Source organism: Salvia hispanica, chromosome 1 (genome assembly GCF_029641045.1).
Source record: "Salvia hispanica isolate PSC_SH4W2 chromosome 1, Shi_PSC_v1, whole genome shotgun sequence".
NCBI lineage: Eukaryota > Viridiplantae > Streptophyta > Magnoliopsida > Lamiales > Lamiaceae > Salvia > Salvia hispanica.
The window spans coordinates 48,778,189-48,793,330 of NC_142692.1; the positions used below are offsets into that span (position 1 = coordinate 48,778,189).

The 15,142-nt window shown below is 37.2% G+C and overlaps 1 protein-coding gene across 1 annotated transcript; it reads left to right on the plus strand.

Annotated features, from left to right (window-relative positions):
- The first annotated feature begins 259 nt into the window (after positions 1 to 259).
- LOC125222560 (pleiotropic drug resistance protein 3-like) lies at positions 260 to 8,872 on the plus strand. Its single transcript, XM_048125240.2, has 24 exons — positions 260 to 671; positions 758 to 881; positions 1,501 to 1,586; positions 2,424 to 2,508; positions 2,793 to 2,952; positions 3,027 to 3,103; positions 3,433 to 3,486; positions 3,572 to 3,662; positions 3,813 to 4,114; positions 4,195 to 4,476; positions 4,596 to 4,909; positions 5,075 to 5,235; positions 5,347 to 5,450; positions 5,601 to 5,754; positions 5,823 to 5,960; positions 6,069 to 6,142; positions 6,239 to 6,571; positions 6,666 to 6,956; positions 7,045 to 7,128; positions 7,240 to 7,373; positions 7,524 to 7,751; positions 7,919 to 8,090; positions 8,166 to 8,420; positions 8,501 to 8,872. Exons 1-24 carry the CDS (start codon positions 316 to 318, stop codon positions 8,765 to 8,767), a joined length of 4,326 nt encoding a protein of 1,441 aa, XP_047981197.2. The 5' UTR covers positions 260 to 315; the 3' UTR covers positions 8,768 to 8,872.
- Positions 8,873 to 15,142: the final 6,270 nt, after the last annotated feature.

Genomic DNA, 15,142 nt, shown 5'->3' on the forward strand with positions numbered 1-15,142 from the left:
GGAGGGTTATACATATTTTTATAGGTGAGCTAGGGTCATTACCAAGTCGAATCTATGTGGGACAAAATATTAAGAATTTTAATGTAGCACGATAGTTTAAGTTGAGTAATTGGAAGCTCGTTGACAATGGCGGCGAGCATGATGCATTGCCTTACCTCATTAGGTCCCCATCAAGCCTACCCCTACCACCCCCCTCCCTGGGATGTAACACAACGAAAAAGTGTATATTTAAACATTTTCAACTACAGCAAAAGGCCAGTAACGGTTTCTCCCTCATTTCCTGTTCCACAAGAAATGCGAGCTTAGAGAGAGGAAATGGATAACTTCATTGGCAGGGACGAGATCGAGTCGTTTAGGAACGAGCTCTCCGAGATTGGCAGAAGCTTCAGATCGTCAATCCGCCGCCACTCATCGAGCTTTCGCAACGATTCCGCCCTGAGCTCTGTAATCGCCGATGAAGTAGTCTCTCAGTGGGCGGAGATTGAAAGGCTGCCGACGTATGATCGGCTGAGATCTTCGCTCTTCGACGAATCCAGCGACGGAGCTAGAAAGGTGGTCGATGTCACGAAGCTTGGCGCGCCGGAGCGGCACATGTTCATCGAAAAGCTTCTCAAGCACATTGAGCACGATAACCTTCGTCTTCTGCAGAAAATCAGGAAGAGAATGGATAGGTGACATTTGTGTTTGTCAATTTATGCTCATATTTGGATCGTGTCTATTGCTGAAGCCTGATTAGATTTTGAAAATTTTGGTGCAGAGTTGGGGTGAAACAGCCTACTATTGAGGTTAGGTACAGTAACTTGTGCATAGCTGCTGAGTGTGAGGTTGTTGATGGGAAGCCCCTGCCTACACTTTGGAACTCCTTCAAAAGTTTGGTTTCTGTAAGTAGGCTTCAATTTTATTTTAAATAGAAAAAAACAGAACAGTTTGCATCACCGTTTTTTCAATTATCGTAAACTATCGACCTAGACTAACTAATACTCAAGCTATGCAAATCTATCCCTGGAAAAGTTCTTTTAGGGTGCATGAAATGAGTAAGATCGTCGTGAACTTCACGCAGACTATAACAAAAAACCTCAGGGATATTCCGAACCATTCTTATCAGCTTTTAGGTACTGCAAAATTATTGGGGGATTGACTTGTGTAGTTCCATGCAGTTTGTGTATTAGTGAATAGTGAGTCAAAGTCGACAGTTCATGACAGCGATGAAAAAATGACGTTTGTTTGAGATGTAGTATTAGATGTTTTGCCTAGCTATGATGAGCAGTGAACCACATGAACATTAGGCCTACTTGTGATATTCAGCAATACTACATCTGAACATTCATATTCCGTTGAGAACATGCTAAAGTTATTACCATGTTTTCTGGAGCACGTTCAGTCGATTTTAGGCTGTTTAGGTGCTTTGGATGTTTCATATCTTCTGCATCAAAATCAGAATACCTTCAGTTTTTCTACTCATATGAACTGTAAATGAAAATATCCACTCATCTTTTGTAGGATGTTACCAGGCTTCCCTGTATGCCAACACAAGAGGCCCGTGTGGAAATCATAAAGGATGTCAGTGGCATCATCAACCCTGGAAGGTGAAGTGAAAAGGCTTTTCATGCCGTCATATGTTACTAAGATTCTGAGGATTCTTACTTGCTTTTCTCTAGAGATGCTTCTTTCAAATTCTGCTTAATACTATATTTATCTGACCATTGTGTCTTACCATATGCATTTCAGTTTGAATAGTCTTGTTTATAGGGTCCTTCAATGTACCATGAATAGTCTTGTTTACATGGTCCTTCAATGTACCACAACTAAAATATTGAATATGTCGGTTTATAGATTGGATAACATTATGCAGATTGTGCAGATACTCCGCCTGATATATTCCCTTTTCCTTTCAAATCATCTAAAATCTGTAAATAGTCATAAATGGTTCAATTATTCTTTGTCATTATGTTGTTGTGTGATATACTTGTGACGTTTGGAATCTCACACTTTTCATCTTACTATTGCAAGACAATCCCTACCTCTTACTTGCAACTTCAAGATTGTCAATACAGCCTTTATGTTAACTCCTCTCAAACTCAAAAAGGAGTGTCCATTCAGTTTGGGATTGCGTGATTTAGAGTCCATATGCTGATAACAGACTCTTTGCAGCAATAGATATAATAAAAGATATATATTCGTGATAAATTTCTGATAGACAAAGAGAATCTCGTTCATTATTGTCAGGACTTATGTGGTGCTGAGAATGCTGTCATCACTATCATTTAGAATGAAGTTATAAACTATCTGCTAAAATTTTCCAAATATCATCTCAGTGATAGAGGCAAACATTCAGATTTATTCATTACAGTTGCTGCTTAAGGCAGTCCTGCTTAGTTTAGTTATGGTCTTCCATATCTAATGTTGGACTCCTTTAAATACAGAATGACTCTATTGCTTGGTCCTCCAGGATGCGGAAAGACTACCCTTTTGAAAGCCTTAACAGGAAATTTAGACAAATCGCTCAAGGTAATCTTACTTACTTTTTCCTCCAAACTTTAATGAACAAGAGATGTTTGAAAGATAAGGTCCAACATGAAAGAGAATATGTAGCTTCTTGTTGTTGTTAAGTTTGAAATAAATGTTCTGAACTTCTCCTTTTTGAATGTGAAATCTCAAAGAAATTCAGGAAGAACTTCACTCTTTGTTTGTGTAATTTCTAATCTACTATGGTAATGATGTTCTGAAGGAGAATTATAACTGATCTCAATATCTTCTGGTATGCTATAGATAACATGTAAGAATGTCAACAGGTTTCGGGAGATATCTCGTACAATGGATATAAACTTGATGAGTTTGTACCTCAGAAGACATCAGCTTATATAAGCCAAGATGATTTGCATATCCCAGAAATGACTGTACGGGAAACACTTGATTTTTCAGCTCGCTGTCAGGGTATTGGTAGCAGAGCAGGTATGCTATTTAAATGAGGAAACTCAGATTTCATTTTATAATTAGTTGTTCTGATATGCTGTTTTCTTCTAAAGAAATTATGGCTGAGGTTAGCAGAAAGGAGAAAGAAGCCAAAATTGTTCCTGATCCAGAAGTGGATACTTACATGAAGGTGCATAATGAGAGCTCATATTGCAACTTTCCTTGATTTGTTAACCGGACCTTGATATCAATCTTCAAAGCGAATTGTTTATGCTACCTTCTTTCTATAGGGCCACTATACCACCTTAATTAAATTCTAAGACCCGGAAATAAATATTTAAAATTCAAGTAAAGAAAAATTAAAAATGTGAGCTCAAAATGTACCCAAGATCATTGATCCCAAACACCAATACTGGATTACGTTCCAGTTTACAACATTTGAATATAAAATCTTTTAATCTATCTTTTGAGTTTTTAGTTTTCATGTTGCTATGTCCTGATATCGGCATCATTGTGCAGGCAATTTCTGTGGAAGGACAAAGGACTTCTCTTCAGACAAACTACATATTGAAAGTATTTGATCTAGCTTTAGTAATTTTTTTTTTTTTTTTGAAATCGTTATTGGTGCAATTGCCTTTGACAATTTTCATATTCTCAGATTCTTGGCCTTGATATATGTGCTGATACACTCTTTGGAGATGCCATGAGAAGAGGAATATCTGGTGGCCAGAAGAAGAGACTTACTACAGGTAAATTTGATGCCAATACATTTTATATTTTCTATTATAACAATTGATGCTTAAGGATTATCGCAAAATTGAAAACGTTTTTTGTATCCTAAAAATTAGTTATTGCTGTGTGTATATATTTCAGTAGCTAAGATGAACAGTATCATGCAGGTGAGATGATAGTTGGACCAACAAAAGCCTTATTTATGGATGAAATCTCGAATGGTCTAGACAGCTCAACCACATATCAGATAGTTTGTTGTCTTCAACAACTTGCACACATCTCAGATGCTACAATAGTTGTTTCTCTTCTCCAGCCTGCACCAGAAACATTTGATCTCTTTGATGACGTAATTTTGATGGGTGAGGGAAAAATTGTTTATCATGGACCTCGAAGTGATGTCTTAGAGTTCTTTAGAAATTGCGGATTTGGGTGCCCTGAGAGGAAAGGAGTGGCTGATTTTCTCCAGGAGGTAAGTGCATCAGAAAGTGCTACAAAAGTTATCTTTTGCCTGATACGATACGACAATGAACTATTGACTGGTCTTCCCAGGTTATTTCTAAGAAAGATCAGGAACAATACTGGCTGGAGACACGACAACCTTACACTTATGTGTCAGTTGATATGTTTGCGACGAAATTTAAGGAATCTGTGCATGGAAAGAATCTTACTAAGGAACTTTCTGTACCATTTGATAAGTCGAATAGCCACAAGAGTGCCATTAGTTTTAGTGTGTATTCTCTTTCCAGATGGACTCTTTTAAGAGCTTGTATGTCGAGAGAGTTTCTTCTGATGAAACGAAATGCTTTTATGTATGTTTTCAAATCAGCTCAGGTTAGCCAAACTTATTTTCTGATTCTTCCTCTCTTCAACTGCACTGAGTCACTGACAACATCAATTTGCACTTTCTTCCTTAACGGTTGTTAACTTTGTGAAGTATCACTCATTTGCAGCTTGTCTTCATTGCTTCTGTAACAATGACTGTATTCCTGAGGACGCAAATGCACGTTGATCTTGTCCATGCAAATGATTACTTGGGAGCTCTATTTTACACTCTCATTATTCTTCTTATAGATGGAATGCCAGAGCTCTCCATGACTATAGCAAGGCTTCCAGTTTTCTACAAACAAAGGGACTTGAACTTTTACCCTGCATGGGCATACGCGATTCCAGCAACCATCCTGAAAATTCCTATGTCATTGCTGGAAGCTCTAATCTGGACATGTCTTACTTATTACGTTATTGGTTTTAGCCCTGAGGCTGGGAGGTTAGTAGTGGATGAAACGCTTAAAATTCTTACGTTCTGCTTATATTTTCTTGGAGTATGGTTGTCTTTGATTCATAGGACTTGACCAGCTCAGCATCAGTAAACAGCTCATCAAGATTAATGCTTAATATTAAGCTAGCAATCCTGACCCTCACTGTTTTACAGGTTCTTTCGCCAGATGATTTTAGTTTTTGCTGTGCACTTGACCTCATCATCTATGTTCCGATTCCTAGCAGCTCTCTTTCGGACTGTAGTTGCGTCTACAACAGCTGGAAGTTTGGCCATACTGTTTGTGATGTTATTCAGTGGCTTTATAATCCCACGTCGTGAGTAATTTCTTAAGCCATAGTAGTACTAAAATTTAGTATCCTCCATGCATTTATTAGTCGCATAATATTACCTCAAAACACAATGTTCTGAAGAAATGGCTTTTGCAGCATCTATGCCAGTTTGGTTGAAGTGGGCATTTTGGGTTTCTCCTCTTTCATATGGTGAGATAGGCCTTTCATCCAATGAGTTTCTTGCTCCGAGATGGCAAAAGGTGGGTGCTTTGTGCGCGTGAAAACTTCAAAGTTCTCGCTAAGCAATAGTATATTCTTATGATCTAAAACTCTCAATTCGATAAATTAATCAAATTGTGACTATCTACCATAATGACGTTCAGTGTTTCATATTTATCATGTTTTGGTAGGATCTGACAGGAAATACAACCATAGGAGACCAAACACTTGCAAACCGTGGATTACACTTCAGTAAAGATCTCTTTTGGGTATCCGTGGGGGCCCTTATCGGGCTAACACTGCTCTTGAACCTTGGTTTTGCAATGGCATTGAGTTACTTAAAACGTACGAATATTACTTAAACATTACAAATGCATGCATGATCTTGTACTAATGAATTCCAAATGCATCAGCTGCTGGTTCTCGTGCTATTATTTCAAGCGACCAACTTGCAAAGCTAAAGGGTAATAGTAAAGAACTGGATAAAAAAGCTAGTATTGAAGGGCATTCCAAAGTTTCTTCTCCTAGAACCAGTGTAAAACCTCATGGAGGTTAGGCATTTTCACCTTTATCTATATCCTATAAAAGTACATTAATCAGAATTGTAAAGGCTAGAAATGGTTTGTGTTCTTTCATTGGTTGATGATCTATTTATGCAGACAGAATGGTTTTACCCTTTCAACCATTGAGTATGGTATTCCAAGATGTCCAGTACTATGTGGACACCCCAATGGTAAATCTGGAAACTGATTTACTAGGAAATTTCCTTAGCATCAGATATAAAGAGATACTAATCTAACTGCTTGTTTTGCTATCTGCTTCCTTTTAGGCCATGAAGGACCATGGTTACACTCAAAAAAGGCTTCAGATCCTTTGTGATATCACTGGTGCATTCAAGCCTGGTGTTCTCACAGCACTCATGGGTGTCAGTGGGGCTGGGAAAACGACGCTTCTAGACGTACTTTCTGGCAGGAAAACTAGTGGCACCATCGAAGGAGAAATAAAAATTGGAGGGTATCCTAAAGTCCAGAGTACATTTTCTCGGATTTCAGGTTACTGTGAACAAACTGATATACATTCTCCGCAAATTACTGTGCAAGAATCAGTTATTTTTTCTGCATGGCTTCGTCTTGATCCACAAGTTGAGGAAAAAACAAAATATGTACGATAACATGTCCTGAAGCTTCAAACTTTCGAGTTTTAGTAGCAATTTCCCCATCAGTATAATACCATAATTTTGTTATGAAATCTAATAGGAATTTGTCAAAGAAGTCCTTGAAACCATTGAGCTTGACAACATCAAAGATTCGTTAGTGGGCTTGCCGGGTGTTGATGGTCTGTCAACTGAGCAAAGGAAACGGCTAACAATAGCTGTGGAACTAGTTTCTAATCCCTCCATTATCTTTATGGATGAACCTACCACTGGACTGGATGCCAGAGCAGCAGCAATTGTTATGCGGGCAGTGAGGAACGTGGCAAATACGGGAAGAACCATTGTGTGCACCATTCACCAGCCGAGTATTGACATTTTTGAAGCATTTGATGAGGTAAACAGCAATGTATATCTATTGTTTATCTCTAGTTTGTTTGTTAATCTTGTTTACTTGCTAATTAATATATCATTGTTTCTTCTAGTTAGTACTATTGAAAGCTGGAGGTCGCATGATCTATTGTGGGCCATTAGGTCATCATTCTTCTGAAGTGATTAAATATTTTGAGGTGCGTCTTCCCTTGCAATTTCTATATGTTTCTTGTTATTTGAACGTAATGGATGTGTCTTTCTTAGCAGAAAATTCTTTATTAACTTTATGGTTTCAATTTTCACAAAAGGCAATCCCTGGTGTGGAAAAAATCAGAGATAACTACAATCCAGCTGCATGGATGTTGGAAGTCACTTCATCTTCCTCAGAAGCTGAACTTGGCTTAGACTTTGCTGAGATTTACAAGAAATCCAGTTTGCATGAGTAAGACCGTCTTGAATAACATCTTTAATGTAGCTTCAGTGAAGCTAGTCATGGAAATTTTTATCCTATATTGTGATACCTTTCCTCTTTTATTCAATTATCACATCAACTCATCAGGCATGCTCTTTTCTCTCTATTTTTTGGCTTAAGGAGTAACAAAGAGCTTGCAAATAAGCTCAGCGTACCACCTGCTGGATCAAAAGATTTGCATTTCTCAACCCGCTATCCGCAAAATGGTTGGGAGCAATTCAAAGCTTGCCTATGGAAGCAGCACTGGTCTTACTGGAGGAGTCCTAAGTACAACGTGATGCGCTCGCTTCATATGATTTTTGCAGCTTTTCTTTTCGGCTTGGTGTTCTGGAATCAAGGCAAAAAAGTGTAAGTTCCTGCAATACAAAACTTGATGCATTTCTGCAATCTTCAAAACATTAACCTTGGAAACTTGTTCTTGAGATTTTGAGTTCAGAGTTTGCTGTCTATTTGTTGGAAACCGATCCCTTCACATGAAAAGTTTATTTAACATCTTTTGCCTTGTGTGTGAACAGACATAATCAGCAGAGTCTATTCACTCTGCTGGGCTCAATGTATGCCTCCACGCTATTCTGTGGTATAAACAACTCCTCTTCAGTCCTGCCATATGTTAGCACCGAGCGAACTGTTCTCTACAGAGAAAAGTTCGCTGGAATGTATACTTCGTGGGCTTACTCAGCCGCGCAGGTATGCTGCTCGCCATGCCAACTGTTACCAAATTCAATCGTCACCAAAATGCCTGATGAGTATTGATATTTCCAGGTCATTGTCGAGATTCCATATCTGTTTGCACAATCAGTTGTATTCACGGTCATCACATATCCGATGATCGGATACTACTGGAGTGCATACAAGGTGTTCTTCTACATTTACACCATGTTCTGCACGCTGCTATACTTCACTTACCTCGGAATGCTGCTGATTGCCATAACACCAAGCTTTCCAGTGGCTGCCATTTCGCAGTCGGCCTTTTACACCATGTTCAATCTGTTTGCCGGATTCTTGGTCCCTCACCCGGTTAGTTAGTTACTTACTCACTTATCTCTCCACAACCACAAGCAAGCTTGATTTTGTAATATTATCTGTTTTTGTGGCAGCAAATTCCGAGGTGGTGGATATGGTTTTATTATATGGTTCCGACTTCATGGTCGTTGAATGGCATGCTTAATTCACAATTTGGTGATATAGAAGAGAAGATCTTGGTGTTTGGAGAAACCAAAACGGTATCAGCCTTTTTGAAGGATTATTTTGGATATAAACACCATCTTCTACCTCTTGTTGCTGTCATGTTGTTGTTCTATCCTATCTTTTTTGCTTCTCTTTTTGGAATTTGTATTTCCAAGTTGAACTTTCAAAGGAGGTAATGTAATCTAATCACACGTCATGCCGTCTGATCTGTGTCATAAGTTATTGTAACAAATTCATATCTCTCATATTTATATAAAGAAGGTAATTGGTATTTGGTTGCTGATATCACGAACTTTGTTCAGATTTTGGATTTTCTCAAAACATTAAAATGGAAAATCTGATACTCTCAATGACATTCTTAATACATTGGGAAACACCGAAAAAGTGGCATGCTTTCTAATTTGCTTGACGTCTCCTTTTAAGTTTTTGTTCGCATGACCTAGACTTCGCAGTCCGATTCACACAATTTCTCAAAAATATTGAAGGTGGAAGATGAAAACTTAATTTTCGATGCATGTTAAATACTTCATCCGCCCCCAAAGAATATGCATTTTATTTTTGATACACAAATTGGATGGTTTGACCGGAACCGGTTCAACAATTTAGTCAATTTTTTTAAATTTAAATTTGTTCCACTTCACGATGGGCGCTCCTCACCGCCGTCCACACAGACAACTCTCCTGCATATCCCTCTCTAAAATTGTACGCCTCTTTCTGTCTCTTCTTTTCTTATTCTGCTGAATGCTTACACGTAAATGTGGCTTCCATCTATTTTCTTTTCTTCGTAATGTTTATGTATTGAATTCGGTCGATTTTATTTTTGGTAGGTGTTGGTGCTATAATTGTTCACTTAGAGGTATACAAATAGCTATAATTAAGTTGACATTCCATAATTCCATATCTGTTTTGATTTGGCCTAATTAAGTGAGTTAAGTCGGGGCAGGTTGGGTCCCAAACCATAAATTATTTGATGATTTTATTAACCAAATCGATCTGAAGTTTGAAAAAATGCAACATTTTGGCTAGTTAGTCTTGGATATAGAGTAATCAATGATATCATAATTAGTCGATTGATTCATGCAGTATTAATAAACTTTTGACTCGTAGCTTGATGCAGGCATAGTGTGGGGTTTGTTATCAATTGTAAAGTAAATTAATATATTATATATTTATAATAGCAACTTAGCAAGGGACACTATAAATAGATATAACAGTTAATCCAGTGCAATTATCTAATTAAGGTCCATTGCTGGCTACTCCCTAGCTAGGATAACTAATTTTTATTACGTTGATTATATTTTGTGTGCGTCCGAGCATCACATCACACGTATAACAGTTGTATCTTACATTAATTCATTTGATGAGTGTGGATTACTTTCAATGTATCCATTTTATAAGTCTAGTATATATCATGTTTCATTAATTAAGAAGAGTAATACTCCATAACTAAAGGCGAAACACATTATTTTGTCATATATCATGTATAGCCCCGTTACCATCCAATCATATAAATTTTGAAAACATGCTCTACGTTTTACGATATTATGAAATTATAATGATTCTAATATGATGAAATATTAAAAGAATCAAGAATAATAGGCAACTATATATTTGTATTAAATACATGTTTCAGAGATATTATATAGAGGCAAAATGAAAAATAATCCAATTGAGATAATGAAAAAAAAATTACGTCCCCTACTATAATATACAAATTCACGGTGTATATTTAATTAGTGTGGATTATTAGAAATGGGCTTCCATCACGTGGGTAAGAGAAACTATCGTCGATGTGTTCTTGTTCATTTGAGGCATTGAGCCAATTTTTGCTAACATGCACGCGTTTATACGCTTGCACGTACGGCCATACAAGCTAGCGTATAAGAGTGCATTAAGCCAGTTTTAGCTACGTAATAGTACAAGCTTACATACTTGTACAATAGTCTATAAGCTTGTATTGTGCATATTTCATGTGAACATAAAAAAAAATTGGAACACACATTTTGATAGCATTAATCAACAGTAGCTTCAATGAAATCAGATGTGGTAGTAGGGCAACAAAGATAATGGGTTGCCCACATTGAGAATGGCAAGATATGAAGATTGCATACGAGGATGGCAGGCGACGAGGATAGCATGAAGATGGGGCGGGGAAGTGATGGATGTGGGTGTGTGTTAATATGGCTATTGTGGGACCAAACCGAGAGTGCCTCTCTCCTAAGCACGCTGAGGCTTATAGTCGAGAGAGTAAAACTCAAGTTAAAGGAAGTGAGGTCGCATTCGAAACTTATCAAATTCACCATCCAAAATATTTCATGTGTGAGTGAACTCAACATTGCATTTTTCCAGAAAAATCATCGCATGACGGTTACAAAATTTTAAAATCTCGTAATTTCTCATTCAAATCTTGAAAAATAGGAAACATGGCCTATTTTGATTAAATTTTGTGATTTACGTGTAATTAAATCATATATTAATTAGGAAACATGATCCATTTTGATTAAATTATGTGATTTTGCGTGTATTAACTCATCTATGATGGATAGGTAAATCATTTAAGTTGAACAGAGACTATTTTATTGTAGTAGGTAAATCATGTTGTTAAACAGAGACTATTTATTGTAGTAGAAATAGACGAGGCTGCTTCCTAAGCATAAAATAAGCATAATTCGCTGATAATTTTGTTTTAAATTACAATTTGGCACTTAAACCCAAATGCTAAATGTCAGTAGTCTTCATGAACAACTTAGTATCTAACTATTTATAATCAAATCTAAGGGTGACAAATCGTACGTGTTGTGTCGTTATTGTGTCGACACGATAACGACACGACACGGTAACAACAAACCCCGTTAAGAAAACTCTAAGCACGAACACGATCCGCTACCCTCAGACACGAACACGACACGAACCCATTAACGACACAAACCACTTCGGGTCAACACGACACGATAACAACACATATATGACACGACACAATAACGACAGTATAATAATACTAATACTAATAATATGATATATTAATATTATTTTTGTTATTAAATAGTATTTAATTTAGAGTGAATTGCATAAAAGGGCACTAACTTTTCGGCTTGTAACACCGGTGACCCCTAACAAAAAAAAATCCCACAGCAGGGATCTAACAAAATATAAAATCACAAACCAAGTTTTTTCGGACAATAACACCCTTATGCCCTGGAAGGGCATTCTCGCCTATTTACCAACGCCGCATGTGCAGAGCTGTCTGCATGCACCTGCAGTTTGGCTGACATCCGCCCAATGATGTGACTGAAATGTCATGTCTTCTTCCTCTCTCTCTAGGCAGACGCTTGGCTTCCCACACACTATCTAGTGCTACCTGAATTGATTTTCTACAAAAATTAAATCACATATTTTTCACTTCCCTCCTATTCACCTTCACTTGTAGTCATTTTTGCTCTCTCATCTCACTCCACTCCCGTTTGGTGCTATGAATTTAGACTTTATATGTTATATTTGTTTGTTTAATTTTGGTATTTATATAATTTTTCTAATAACCCTAACAGAGGAGCATCCCGAGAGGTTTTCCGAATAGGAGAGGACGACGGAGGTGGAATTGGAGACGTGCTTCCTCGAGGAAGGGTGGAATAACGAGCGATCGAAATTGGAATTGCTGGAGAAGAAGTCGTCGTCGAGGGTTCCAACGCGGGAGAGGTGGAGGAAGGCACGACGGCGGCGGCGGAGCGGGGTGGTGGCGGTGGTGGAGATGGGAGGTGTCACACCCCAACCCCTCTCTGACATATATGTTTATAATAAACAAATACAAATTAAAGTAAAGAATTCACATATTAATCATTTCACCAACCGAACACTATAATTAGAAAATCAATCATTTATTAGACTTATTTACAAATATTCAAAATCCGCACATATAAATAAACATCAAATATCATAAATAATTTCAGATCCATATGCATATGCATCTCTGCTCAATTTATTATTCTGTGACAAATCAAGCATGGTATCTGCCCGGAATTTCCATTGTATATGACCCGAAGGTCCCATTGCCATTGAATATATGACCCGTAGGTCCATTGCCATTGTATATGTGACTCGTAGGTCCATTGTCATTGTATATATGACCCGTATGTCCCATTGCCATTGTATATATGACCTTAGATCCATTGCCATTGTATATGTGACCCGTAGGTCCATTGCCATTGTATATCAGATCCAGGGCAAGACTTGCCCATTACAGATCCTCCTTAATCCAATGATTTAAATAAGTCCAAAAATAATAAGTAAAACCTATTAATTGCATCACTTGCATATTCCTATAATATTACACAATTGATGATATCGCATAACACATTACTATATCATATGCACATCATTTAATCCAATTATCACCATCTAATTATTCACTTTAATAAAACACATAGCAAAGAAGCATATACCACATGTAAAATTGAGTGATGTATACACACCTTATTTCAATAAATAATCTAACCATCTGCTTGACTCATCTCCCTCGTTCTACTACCTTTAATCCTTCTTTCTCCCCTTTATTATTTACTTGTCTTCTCAACCAACCCTTCCAATATTTATTTCTATTGAGCGCTATCAATTTTTTCTTCTGTTCCCTCTCTCAAAATAAGAATAGAGAACCCCTCTAAAAAAATGAATAGGTTCCCTTTTTTTAGAAAAGAACGAAAGGACCGACTCAGTGTGAAGGGTTCAATACCCAAAATATTAGGACATGGATGTTACAGGAGGAGGCGGAGAAATCAAGGTGGGAGAGGAGGGATTTCAAGGAGGGGTCGCTGTCGATGAGGGAGGAGAGGTAATAGGAGGCGCTCGGGACATTGGATCGGAAGGTGAGGAGGAGAGAGAAGAGGAAGACGAAGGTGAGGAGGTGGGAATAGAACAATGATGAGTTGTGGCGGAGGTGCGGCGGCGGTGGCCGTCCATGTCGGGGGACGGTTTCTGGATTTGGGGATTTTGGGTTTGTGGAATTTTTCGATCTTCAATTTGAGGATTTTGAAATTAAAACAAAAACAAAAGATATTAGGAAGCTCACTCTTTCTCTCCAAAACGCATGATTTACTTTAGTTAGAATTTTATACTAGCGAAATAAATGCTGCTTTGGTTTTTTTTTTGTTTTTGAAAATAATATATTTCTATTAATTGTGACAATAATAGTTATGGTCGCTTATTTTAAATAATTTTAGCCGTTGGTAGTTAATGGATTGACATTTGAGAATGTTGGGTCTTACTTTAGCTAAAAATATTAAAATAAGAATATTAGTAGATTTTTGACTGATAATTATTGTTGTACTATAAAATAATGAATCAATTTGTGTGAGGGCAAAGGCTTTGCTGGCAAATTTAGATACAACAAGACAACAAATTCAAATTCAAGTCACCATTAACACATAAATTAATGATTTTCATATTTTAATGAAAACAGGTAGGTGATTCAAATAGCATGTTTGATTTTTGACATCTCTTACACACCAGCTTGTAGTCAAAGCGTAGGTGTGCAGAGTTTTGCAGATTTAAAGAATAACAAGACTAAATTGCCCTTCAAGCCATTTGGACATTTCCATCCGAAAAATGGCAAAATATGCATGGTTTGTGATTCTATATTTTGTTAGAGCCCTGTGGTGGGATTTTTTTTTGTTAGAGGTCAATGGTGTTACAAGCCGAAAAGTTAGGGCCCTTTTATGCAGTTCACTCTTAAATTTAATATTATTTCTAATAGTAAATTTTAAATTTAAATTTTAAAATTTTAAAATAAATATAATGATGGGGTTTGGTGCCCCTTGCACAGCGGAAGACTTGTACAAAACAAATAAAGCAGATGTAGGATCTATTTGACCGATTATGGATTTAATCTATTCACATGTTAAACAGATAATTGCATGCTAGAACGCAAATAATTCATGCTCATAGAAAGTAAATCCTAAACATGAATACTACGGTTTAGAGTTACCGATTTGATTCTCCAAATAATCGTCGATTGCTCGCGCCTTCTCCACGTGATGATCTTCGATACTAGACCACGGATCTTCTCTCTGGTTCCCGAACTGTATCTCGATATCAGGGTGGGCTGATCTTATCAAAATACTAGGACTCGAATAAAGAAGACAGAAGAAATCCTTCTCCAATCAGGAGAGAAATTCGAACTCCTCTAGGTAGAGGGGAACGGAAATTATGAGTAATAATAATGAATGATTTCTGTCTCATTTATTCTCCTATTTATATTAAGTTCCTTTTGGGCTCAGACAGGGATCTATGGAATGTTTTGGATATGGGCTCCCCCAATTAGCTTTTTTCTAATTAAATTGAACCCACAATTTAATACAAGCTTATATTGGAATATTACGAGCTGCCACTATAGAAGTAATATTGAACTCTCCCCATCCAAATCCGAAATTACAAGTAATCCGGGTTTCCACTTTGTTTATTATTTATTTCCCGCGCTTAAGATATAAATGTCCATTAATTAATTAATGTCTGCTATGGACTTAATTAATTAACATTTTATTAATTCCAAGAGTGGACTTAGC